Raw genomic sequence first — 12,591 nt, forward strand, 5'->3', positions numbered from 1 at the left:
TTCAATGCTTTGGAGAGTTGGTGTCTTATGCCTTAAACATGAGCCATTGCGTATGCCATCTTGCCTAAGCTTGTGAGCTATGATTTCAGTGTGTATTTGGTCCTATTTTGCCATGATATAACTCTAATTTTTGTTGGCAAAGTCATCTCATACTTGGTTTTGGTAGGTGGAGTGTAATCATGCACATTGGCCTAGCTTACTTGATGTTTTGACCCTTCATGCTAGCTTGTTTCGGCTTTGCTCCATACATGTTTTAGCATTGTTTTGGCATACTTTAGGATTGTTTTTGGTTGTACTTGCCATATGGTTCTTATATTTCATAGCTGTAGTGCAATTGGCCTTGCTAGCTTTAAGTTTTGAGCACCATAGCATGCTTAATTTGTGACATGTATATGATTTGGCATCATTTACCATGATATTTCAGAGCATATAGACTTTCCATGCTCCCACTTGTTTCACCCTTTGAGTGTCTCTAAGTGTTATGCATTGTTGCCTAGCTTATGGACCAATATGTGCACATGCATGTCTTGCCTTTTGGTGCCTTAGTTTTGGTATTAATGGCCACTGATTTGGGCATGGCTGAGGTCTGTCCATTTTTAATTTAAGTCCATTGAGTATGTGGTTTGCATGTTGTTGCATGCATATTGCATTGCATTGCATGTTGTTGCATGCGTGTTATATGGCCTCATATTCGCATGCTTGTGTTGCTTTATTAAGTTAATCATGCATGCATTAGATTGGTCTAATATGCTTGTCTTTGCATGTTGTTGTATGCTAGTTGCATTGCATGAAATTATTGTTGGCATACTTATGTTGCATTACCCTTGTTTGCATGCTTAGGTTGCATCGCATTGAGTTGGCATGCCATTAGTTTTGATAAGTCAATCATGTTATATTGCATGGCATTTTGCATGCTTGCTGTATTGCATTGTGTGTGCATGCCTTATCTCTTGATCAAACATGATAGAGGTTTAGGTCCTTTATGTGTTTTGGTGTGCATTTCATTTGATATTAATTGCACATTCGGCTCCTTTGGCCATCATGCATTGAAATGCGTGATTGATGGCCCGAGGGTCGAGAACCATACTTCCTTGAGTTCATGACATGATAGGAAGGGTGGTTGTGCATACATTACTTTGAAAATGCATTACCATGCTCTGTTTGTCCTCTGCTGCAGCAAAATAGCATTTTGCAGGAAGAGATGGCCGGCCGGCCATCTTTAGTGCCGATCGGCTATGCATTGTCGGCCGAGAGCTTCATTCATGGTCGATGACAAATTTTCCTTGGCCGATGGCCTCATCTCTTGGTTGATGACCTCCCACAGTGCTCAGGGAGTGGTTCAGGAGCATTCTTGAGACTTGTGCAGTTTTCAGAGGTGCAGAGCAGTGTAAACAGAGGCAGCATGAGCATGGCGGTGGATTTCCGAGCAAAGCCGTCCGAGCATGCATGCATCCCTCTTCTTGAGGCCTCTTTACTGCTTTTGTAGCTTAATTAATTTGGTTAATTAGTTAAGTGTTTTGTAATAATTAATTAGTTAATTTGTATTATTCTTTCGGTCCCTCTATTGAGAGGGCGCAATTATATAATAAGCGTGCATGTGTGTGATGCATTTCTTCCAACCCTACTTCTCTCTCCCTTTTATTTAACCGCTTACGATGGTTAGAATTAGGGCATATTTGCATTAGCATACATTATGCGATGCATGTTTGCATCATTCATCTGTATTGCATGCACCGGGCTCGGCGCATCATACTAACTGCATTGTATTTCAAATTCCAATTTGAATACATGTATCAAATGTAGCATTCACATGGCATTTAAGAATAGCTGAGCCTATTTCTAGTTGCATTTTGCATGTGTTGCATTAGCCATCTTAACATGGACTTGGATCATACATTTGATTACTAACATGTTCTTTGTTTCGGCTCGGAGTACACTGTGAGTGTTTATGCTTTAGCATCTTGCATGTATGTGAGTGTTAACATGACAACCTGCTTGCCATGAGACTAAGTGCTTATATGATATAACTGCCTAAATGCCTGTGGGTGAAGGTTGGATTGCTTGAATCGGGACAATTCATTGAAATTCGTGTTTTAGCATACTCGCGAGTAGCAAACTTCAAACCATTTCCAAACAAACGGATATGCGATGCTTTGTTCCAAATTAGGCGATCTAGTCTATACTTGTGTGCAAGATATCATGCTTAGTACAGGCCGATCTTTGATCGGGCGGGCGGGGGTGCTCATAGATGACTTTCCCCAATTGTACCCAAGTTCCCGAGCCGAGGCAACTTTGGTGATGACGGACACGTGGCCTTAGGCACGAGTCAGGATTTCCTAAATTTCCCCAAAATAAAATATTTAGGTGACGACTCTGTATCTGGAAAAGTAGTCCATGTTTGGCACTTCTTTCTTAAAAATCAATTTTTCAAAATGATTTGCCGGATTTGGACTCTTTGGTGATTTACCAATCTCTCATCGCACATTGTGAGATCAGATTAAGAACCGTGACATATTGAGTCCGAACTGTAGTAGCATGAGGCCCTCGGGGCGCGTCTACAATATTGTAATGAAATTTTCTTTATACGGATTTAACCAACTCACAATAACATATTTGATTGCCTCTGAATAGTTACTGAAATCCTTATGCAGTATTGCAAGGTGATCATTGTATTCCTTTTCAGTCGATGACAATACCAAATAGTTCCATGTAGTGCTAAACTTTTCCCATTTTTCTTTTGTCTCAAACATTTTCTTGCATTTCGCCAATACATTCTTATTAATATACCAATGACATAACAAATGTCGAGCATTCGGAAAGGTGTTGTCAATGACACTCATCAAAGCAAACTTTCTATCTGTGACAATGACTTCAAGTAAAACACTGTTATCCATAAGATCACGCAATGTTTGTAATGCTTATGCATAATTATAAACTTACTTACTTTGCAAGTATGTGAAAGCCACAGAGAATGTCATATAAGTTGATGGCACTCCCACAATTTTAAGAAGAGAAAGCCAATATCTATTCGTCTTATATGTGCAATCCATAATCAACACACGAGGGAATGTACGAAACAAATCCAAATTCACTAGATGTGCCCAAAACAAGTTCGTGACAGTTATAGAGCCTTCCTCACATCGATAACACTCAATGTATTTATGTTTCGCTAATTCACCCAACAGTTGTTGCATCTGGAATCTACCAGCTTTTTGTAGAACCCTACATTGATGTCGTACATTGTAAACTGTTTTCATTGTGTTCATATTAAGGGCATCTCTTTGTTTGAGTGTAATGAATATCTCTTTTGGTCTTACTAGGCTCTTTGACATATCTACAAACAGTGACTTTTCGTTAGCTGACAATCTCTCTGCATATGAATGTCCTTGGAGATGCTCCATAGCTAAATGATTATACAGTCCGTAAACTACATCCAATATCCATTCATCGTTTGTTTTCAACTTGTGTGCCCTCAAATCAAATGGACATGCGTACTTCTTCGTACCAGTTTGTCTCAACAATTTTTTCGAGCCATCATTCAACTTCTTATGCGATCTATACTTCTCACTCCACTCACAAGCAAGATAAATTCTTGATCTCTTGCGACCACCACCATAGTCTGACATCCTTATAATAATAACAAAACCATTTGTCCTTCTAATATCACATACCCAAGTGAGCAATTCATTTTTTTGTGTCGAAAACATGTATATAATGTCATATAATTTTTATAAAAACAAACGAAACAAACTAACTAATAAAAATTATAAACTTACGAATTTCATGTTAAAGGTTACATGTTTAGCTATAAAATGACTAGTGCAATCCACCATAATGTCTGATCAAATCCTAGTTTCCTCATTGCATGCCATCTGATAAGGGGGAAAAAAATCTTTCATTCGGTTGCACAGAGACGAAATTAATTATAAAATTCGTCACTTTAATACCGAAAAAAGTAAAAAAAATTGGTTTTCAAGTATCAAAAAAAGTAAATAAAATTTAGAATTTTAATATTGAATTAATATATAATTTTTGAACTTCAAGTGCCAGAAGAAAAATAATGTTTTGAAAGATAATTTTCGAAATAAGTGATGAAACTCAGCCCTGAATATCCAACTAAAAAAAAAAAAAACTACACAAAAAAACTAACATTTTCATCAATGATTTTGCTGTCACCAGACATTTTTTTGCTTGTGTTTGAACTTCCATAAGTTTGCAATTCTTTCATATTAAAATCAAGTAAAAATTGTGAAACTAATAAAAAAGCGATGTAAATAATAAAGAATAAACTTACAGATTAAAGCAATATAGAGATGTTTACAGAATATTGGTTTACAAGCAATAGAGGAGTATAGAGTGTGTAACAAACAAAATGACAATAATGAAAAAACTAAGGTTTAATTTGTTTAACTCAAAAGATGTATATTGAGATTTTTTAATTCTTAAAAGATGTGTGTTGAGAATTTTTTTATATAATATTATGGGTGTTGTTAGATGTATGTTATGATCATTTTTACTTAAGATATAATTCATCAAATTAATTTTTTATTAAGTGTGTATCTTAAACTAATTAGATGTGTAGAAATAGAATTTCTCAATTTTTTCATTTAAAAATCAGAAACATTTTTCTCAAAAAGAAAACGACCCTGAAATAATCAAATATGGTGTGTTTGGTCAAAGATTTTGCCTTTAAATTATTAATATGTATTTTAATACGTTTACAAATTTAAAATTATATGAAAATTTTGACTATGAAAAAATTAAAATATCATTAAACGAATAGAATGTATAAAAATAGAATCCCACAGCTTTAATAATTAGAGCAATAAAGACTATCACTAAATAGACGTACAACTCTGTTTGAGCATTAATAGTTGTACGTATCTTGGCAATAGCCTCAAGCTTGCTATCTCTCCGCGATCTCTCTCTCTCTCTATTCAAAAGACTCACTTTGACTCGCACTTGTTGATTGATTCAGCATTTCACACGAAATCTATCATTGTTCCGATCTCAGACGCATAAATTGCAGTATTACAACATGTTAGGGTTTCCAGATTCCATGGATTTTGAGAAGAAACGAATTCAATTTCTGTTCTTCATCATTGGCATAATCGCTCTCAGTTTCACAGGTATATCTATATCTATGCATATATATATATATATATATGGTTTCTTATGAATTTGATGCGTAGAACTCAACTGAAATGGGGAGTCTAATTGTATGAGGCGATGAAAGATCGAAATTTATTTAATTTCGGTGTTGATTTCTTTGATCTTTTTTATTTTTACGGACATCTAATAAAAACTAGGGAAATTACGAAGTATATGAATTTGATTTTTTTTTTATTCTTTTTGGGTTTGTTTTTTCATTTATGAAAATGTGAAATCCACATGAAATACTTGATGTTGATTGGTTAGTAGCGTTGAAGTTTTTGTTTTATAGGATCCCAGTATATCTAATTTCTAAAATTCTCAGCTATGCAGAACAGACTAACAAGAAAAACGCAATTTGGATTTATTTGGAATATTCTTTGTACTTGAGTGATTATAATATTTGGTAAATTTTGAAACTTGGTGTTGCTTGGTATCTAGGCTAGTTATCAATTGGATGTGGGGCATGGTTTTAAATAACGGTTTCGGGATAGTTATTGGCATCAATGGTATGGTCATATGTTGGTGAATATTAGAGTTAGACAGTATCGGATAGTATGAATCGGCCGATATATTGGTGAATAACAGTGTCGGAAGTCCAAAATTTCAATACGTAACGGCCGATATTTAAAACCCTACAAGGGGATTTGTTACTCTTTATTCTTTCCAATAGTGTGCATGGGTTGGCGCGACATGTTTTTGGGGTGCGTACGAGTTGGTTGATTTATACAAGTGGTTTTGGCTTGGCAGTTGTGTGAGTGGAAACAGAGAGTGCAACAAACTCAGAAAATGTTTAAAATAAAAACAAATTTCAACAGAGTTCAATAGATTAATCAATGACAAATGCAGCAAAATTGAATTGATTAAGCTTCATAGATTCAACAAAATGCAGCCACATTCAAGTTACCAAGATGTAAAAAATGTATTAATGAAATTAAGACCAGGACAGATTTGAATGAAACCAAAATGACTAACATTCTCTTAATTGAAAATAACATCAAACAATTGCATGAACTACAACTTTCGATGGGCTTTGACATGCCTTGATTAGTGAACATGCACCTTCAATCCCTGACTGATGTTGGTTGTGGTTCCCCAATCTACCTTTAATACCATTGATTAAAAATCTCTTCAATTCATAGCTGTTATTACCATTTCATACTGCCTGTTACACCCTGATACATATAGTACCGATCAAAGTACGACACATTGACGGTTTAGTTTTTTTTTTTTTTTTTTTGGGGGGGGGGGGGGGGGGGGGGGGGGTTGGTTCAGATCTGGACAATTTCAGTCTTACTGGAAAATTTTGGATTGCAGAAGAATTTTTGGCCAGTTTTGGATAAACACCAGCTCTTTGGTGAAGCTAGGGGATATCAGCTATGAAGATTGCTCATAACTTGATGATTTGACTACACTGTCAAAATGAAAAAAGTAAGAACAAAAGAAAAGGAAAAAAAAAGAATAATTGTATACCAACTATAGTCTATACAGGCTACCATTAATAAACCATAATGTTATCTAATTGTTGTTTTAGATTTTTAAATTTTTCTATTTCTATTTTTTTCTACAATTATACAATGTAGGACCATATGTAAAGAAAATTAGATATGTCTACACTATTTGAGTAAATAAGTCAACATGTGAAGTATTATATATATAAATATAAATACATATGATGATAAATTTGAAATGGTACTCTGAAATGCACTAGTGCCAGTACATACTTTACCAATAACAAAAAATGGTATGTTCACTGGCACGGTATTCACAACTTTGCTTAAAATGGGAGATGATGGTGATTTGGAAGTTCTAAAAAAGGTAGAGGGGGATGGGGAGTTGAAGGTGTTGGGAAGGAAGGAGAAGAGGAGCTGCAGAAGGAAAGAGGGGGGAGGGAGGGGGGGTAAGAATGATATGTGTGAGAGAGAAAGACGAAATGAGATCTTTATTAATAAATTTTCTTTTATTGCTGATCAAAAAACATAAGATCTGACTGAGTGAGTGAGATTGTGAGAGTGTTTCTTCCTGAAGGTGGATGATGACATAGTGGTGGCAAAGAGGGCGACAACAAATGCCCTCATGGTTGATGTTACTGAATCGTGAATGAGTTGTTTTGGTCTTTGGTTTGATGATTATACGTGCTAAAAATTTGGTACATTTCATTTGTTTCCCATGCTAGCCTTTTGTGACACTTTAGGTAGGGGTGATAAACAAACCAAACAACTCGAGCTTGACTCATGTTCGGTTCGTTGAAAGCTCATTCAAGCTTAGTTCTTTAAGTAAATAAGCCAAGTTTGAACACATTTTCAAGTTCGTTAAAGATTTCAAACCAAACTTAAATAGTGAATTACTCGTTCGGCTCGTTAAAACTTGATAAAAATACTAAACTACTTGAGCTCGGCTCGAAAGTTTAATGAACCAAGCTTGAACAAATTTTGAAGCTCGTTAAAGTTTTCAAACCAAGCTTGAACAGTTAATCGTTCGGCTCGTTCGGTTTGTTTATCACTCCTAACTTTAGGTACAAAAGCTTTCCAACAGTGGAGGTGGTCCAAGCTTCCATCATGGTGTCACTCGACTCACTACCGGTGGTAGAGGTGGCGATGGGGAGCAATGAAAGGTAGGGTTAAGTCTTGGTGGCATGGAGAGCAGTGGTAGATAGATACAAGATATAGAAGATGTGAAAATGAGGGGAGGGGGTTAGTTAGTGGTGGACGACGTAGGGTTAGGTGAGCAGGGATTAGATGTGGAGGGTTTATTAGGGCATCTTTGTACTCTGCGGCGGTCAGTTTAGTTTCTCTGCGGGTTGGGATTTTAAACTGCATAACCCTTCAAATAAATATTCAAATCCATCCAACCCACACCATCCTCGTTAACACTACAATGCTCTCATTCTTCTATTGAGAGAACTGATGAAACAAGATTTGTATCCCAAATGATGCGCTGTTAAGGTTGAGCCAAGTTGTGCTTAGTCTTCTTGTGAAGGCAAGGGCCAACCTTAAACGAGGCTGGTTAGGATTGCATCGGGGATTGAATATTAGTGCATTACGGCGGTATTGGAACTGGACTGGAATGGGTGGTTGAACCGGTCCGACCGTGAACCCGTTGCTTAGGTAGTTTGGTTTTAATGTGTGGTTCGCTTTAGTAAATGAACCATTGACCAGAGTTTAACCAGCCATAAAATGTTTGCTTCCCCTTTGTAAAAGTGAAAAAAAGTTGCCTGCAGAGGCTCAAACCTGGTAGCATTGTCTAGATGCCAACTAGCTTCCATTCTTCATTTCTCTGTGTTAGTCTTCCATCACATATAATATATATATGTATATAGGCAACTAGCTTTATAAATGAAATAATAATATTTAAATTAACTTTGATTATAACACCAATTCAATCGCTTGAACCAACAGTTGAACCACCAAATCGTGAGCTTGGTGCCTTCATCGGCTTGATATATGCAGCTTAGTTCTAATAACTGTGGCGCATTATACTGAGATGAACTTGAGAACTTAGCTGTTCAGCTTGGCTCATTGTTGAGACAAATTTTTAAACGTGAAATGTTTCAAAACATTTCAAAATTCATCTTACGGACATCTGCTATTTAGTTGATTATTTGATAGCAGGCTCCTATTTCCGATTTGGATTCCAAATTGTTAATTCACACTTTAAACAAGTGAAACTTCTGATTACTGAAGAGCAAAAAAATTAACAAAGGAGAATTTAAGCAAAAGAATCGTTTTATTAAAGTTTTGGGGATCTAAAAACCCCTAATTACACAAAGTACAATTATTGGATTTGGAACCCTTTACCTGTAACTTGCCATCGTTCTGTGTTGGGTGTTAAGTGATTGTGTGCTGTTGTTTTTCTAAATTTCTCTATTGCTCTAAATGTTTCATTTTTGGTCCCTCAACTTTCATTTCTCTCTCTTTTCTTTGATGATTTCTGATCTTGCTTTTTTGATCCTCTGTCCTGGTCCTCAAATTTATAGAGGGTCATCTATGTGATAGAAGAGTCTTATCTTCATTTTGAATTTCAAATTTCATGATTCCGCCGTTTGAATTTAAACGTAATGTTATCATAACAGATTTGAGTAACCATATAGATCTTCTAGATTCCATCCTCTTTAGCTTCCTTGCTATAAGCTCTGTACGTGTCATCATTTGATTGAACACATTGTCTTTTGAATTTTGTAGGCTCCATTTGTCACTCTGCTTGTATAGTCTTGAAGATCTTGAGTAACATTGTTGTTATTGTACCTTATCATGTATTTCAACTGATCATATTGATCCTTCTTAGAGTTAGCATCCTACATTTTTTCCACCATAGGCTTTGTATGTGCCGTCCCTTAATTGATCCTTCTTAGAGTTAGCATCCTACATTTTGTATGTGTCACTTGGCTTGTATGAGTTTGAAGACTTTTGAGTTTCAGTAGTCTCATCCCATTGAATTTGAAATCTTATCTTAAATTCGGTTAAAATTTTATTGGCCAACACTCATATACACCCCTCAATAAAGTTATGATGTGTGGGATATGGGATATTAACTTATCATGTCTGACAAAAACCAAAAGTTGAGTAAATAACTAAAAAAATAACTCGAGATATGTCATGTATGTATACATGAGCATGAATAGAAGTTGTGAATCCAGTCATGGCTCCTCTTATTCTACTCTATTTTGTTTAGGTTCATGAGAAAATGTGGTTGCTAACAGTTACCTTGTATCTTTCTGTGGATGTTTGAATTATTTAATTGTGAGTGTTCTGTTATTAGTTGCTGAAGAGTTTTCTTGGGCTGAAAGGATGGATACTGTGGAAAGCAGGGCCATTGTGAATGATGGTTTGGTTTATATTCAATGATGGCTGTGCAAAAAGTTTACATCTAGTCACAGCACTGTGTCCTGACAATTTGGATCGACAACTTTAATTCCTCTTCATCGTCTCAGCCTATTGAGACCCAGTGATTAGGGAGGAGTTAAAATGTAAACCATTTCATTGGAAGTTTTGGCCATAGTACTCATTGTTTGTTCTCATTTTGGCACCTTGATGCAGCCCAATTTGTATAAGTGCATTGAAGAAGCCTGTTCCTAACTATTCAGTGGTCAAGAAGAGAATTTAATTTCCGGGTATTTTTGTTTGCTGGAATTTCGTATCAAAATAGTTATTACTGATTTTGCTCCTTTTTATGGTAATAATTAGTTCTCATAAGCTTTGCTGTCCTTCATACCAGATTTTGGTAACTCACATTATAATTAATATAGTCAATGTCAACAATTGCTATTGCACTTGATGGCATGTAACTTTCCAATTGCAGTAGTTGTCATCCTCATCGAGAATGTAAGTGCATTAGAGGGGAGCTAAATCTGTGAATCCATGAAGTTTGACTTCTTTAGATTGAAAATTACTGTACTTCATTGGAATTTTTCCCTCATACAAGCATTAGCCTGTTTAGGCCCAGTTTTTGTTGTTTCTTTGCAAGATAATCATAGTAGTGGATAGTAGTATTGTTCTCTCTTTTCAGTTTATTGCTGAACCGCATGTTCAGCTAACCTCATTGTCTTTCTCACAACTATGATTTATCTTCACTGGATATGTTATTTTATTTATGTTTTCTTTTCCACTATATGTTTTTCCTGAATTCTTCTTTATTGTTATACCATAGGATTTATACTCTACATAATTTCTAATTTTTAATGTTTCATACTTCTCTGCTATTTATATGACATTGTTCTTTTGTTATCTTATGATTGTCGTTTCATGGTGGCGTAAATTGTTAGTTCCCCAAGGCACAGATTATTTATTGTTTTATTTCTGTCAATACATATTCTCTCTTTGTTCAATTGGATTATATTCACAAGCCAATATGCTAATACATAAACTACGTTTCTCTGCAACATATTTAGTTCCATAGTACTTCTATTGAGACATCAAATATGTTTCTTCTAATGATATGTCTTTTCTTCTCTATTCTTTATTGTCTTTTCAAAAGAGATGTTCTCACTTTTTGCTCTTTATAGCTGACAAATGTAGGCACCTGGTTGGCGAAGAGGCTTCATCTAAGAGTGGGAAGTTTACAATTTTAAACTGTTTCGATGGGAGTTCAGGAACTGTGGCATGTGCGGTGAAGGAAGGTGTGAAGATCTACTTCTACAATATCAGAGCTGCTCATGTCGAGGGAGCAAGGCATAAAGCAATTGAACAAGCGCTAGTTGATGCTTTGTCACAGGGCTTGGCTCCCAAAGATGCTGCTAAACAAGCCCAGAAAGAAGGAGCAAAAGCGGCAAAACTTGCAACCCGACAAGCCAAACGCATCATAGGCCCTATAATCTCTTCAGGATGGGATTTTTTTGAAGCAATTTACTATGGGGGAACAATGACAGAAGGGTTTCTCCGTGGCACTGGAACCTTGTTTGGAACCTATGCTGTCGGTTTCCTTGGAGAGCAAAGGTTTGGGAGGTTTGGTTATTTGATTGGGAGCGAATTGGGAAGTTGGGTTGGAGGAAGAATTGGAATAATGGCATATGATGTTGTCAATGGAGTGCATTTCTTACTTCAGTTTGTTCAACCAGAGGAAACTAAAGTTTATGAGACTCCTGCTTTTGAAAGTTCCGATTCTGAAGCGGAGGAAAATAAAGTTTACGAAGCTTCTGCTTTTGAAAATGCTGAACATTCACAAGATTCGTACGTGCACGAGGCATTTGAAGACTTCAATAAAGATTCACAAGATTCGTATGTGCACGAGGCATTTGAAGACTCCAATATTTATGATTCTCCGTCTTATGAGCGCTCTGAAGCGCATGAAGAGCTTTGAGCTTTTGATGATTATAATCTTTTTTCTTGAATGTGTTAGTCAGTAGACGGTGTTTGATGATTTGTCATCGAATATTTGTGTAGAAATTTACAGAGAGGTGGTGCTGTTGTATAGTTTGTTTTTGTTTGCATGGGAAATTCTATTATGGTCTTTCGGGCAGGAACCTAGATTAGTGTGTGCGCTAGTTTTTCAAAATAACATGAAATTTAAATGGTTAACGAGCTTTTGTGGAAGGAAATAACTCTAAACACTGTCTACTAAGTACTTAAGAAGTGTTCATAAGATTGTGTTTCTTTTTAGGTATAATACAAATTGGATAAGAAAGGAGAAACTACTAACAATGCACTTCCCTGGACTCTATGTACCCACTAAAATTTCAACTTATAATATGTAATAGAGGCATTTAAAGTATTTTAAACATTTTGCCTAAATTTATAACGAACTGGAGTCTCAAATAAGGCATTTTGTTTCATCCTTAGTTGCTCTACACTGAGTCTAACATGTGGGTCTCATCTTTTTTATGTTCTTTGTTTGGTTACTTGATATGAAATCCTAGAGTATATTATATGCTTTAAAAGTACAAAATATGTAACACCGTATTTCGAATTACATGATATAAGTTATCACTTATTCAATAGTAAAAAA

General features: G+C 35.8%; 2 protein-coding genes across 2 annotated transcripts; one reads left to right on the forward strand and one right to left on the reverse strand.

Annotated features, from left to right (window-relative positions):
* Window positions 1–2,555: 2,555 nt before the first annotated feature.
* LOC145791283 (uncharacterized) lies at window positions 2,556–3,626 on the reverse strand. Its single transcript, XM_082871626.1, has 2 exons — window positions 2,945–3,626; window positions 2,556–2,857 (listed from the first exon to the last, which is right to left on the reverse strand). Exons 1-2 carry the CDS (start codon window positions 3,624–3,626, stop codon window positions 2,556–2,558), a joined length of 984 nt encoding a protein of 327 aa, XP_082727752.1.
* Window positions 3,627–4,757: 1,131 nt separating this feature from the next.
* On the forward strand, window positions 4,758–12,179 carry LOC114257840 (uncharacterized). The gene is made up of 2 exons (XM_028197642.2): window positions 4,758–5,129; window positions 11,153–12,179. The coding sequence occupies exons 1-2, from the start codon at window positions 5,039–5,041 to the stop codon at window positions 11,944–11,946; spliced, it is 885 nt and encodes a 294-aa protein (XP_028053443.2). The 5' UTR covers window positions 4,758–5,038; the 3' UTR covers window positions 11,947–12,179.
* The last annotated feature ends 412 nt before the right edge of the window (window positions 12,180–12,591 follow it).

Source organism: Camellia sinensis, chromosome 5 (genome assembly GCF_055761805.1).
Source record: "Camellia sinensis isolate YWXY chromosome 5, ASM5576180v1, whole genome shotgun sequence".
NCBI lineage: Eukaryota > Viridiplantae > Streptophyta > Magnoliopsida > Ericales > Theaceae > Camellia > Camellia sinensis.

Coding starts and splice junctions, on each gene's coding strand:
- LOC114257840 (XM_028197642.2), top strand. CDS start 5,039: ATGTTAGGGTTTCCAGATTCCATGGATTTTGAGAAGAAACGAATTCAA. Junction 5,130..11,152: donor AATCGCTCTCAGTTTCACAG/GTATATCTATAT, acceptor TGCTCTTTATAG/CTGACAAATGTAGGCACCTG.
- LOC145791283 (XM_082871626.1), bottom strand. CDS start 3,626: ATGTCAGACTATGGTGGTGGTCGCAAGAGATCAAGAATTTATCTTGCT. Junction 2,858..2,944: donor GGCTTTCACATACTTGCAAA/GTAAGTAAGTTT, acceptor TCATTGTCACAG/ATAGAAAGTTTGCTTTGATG.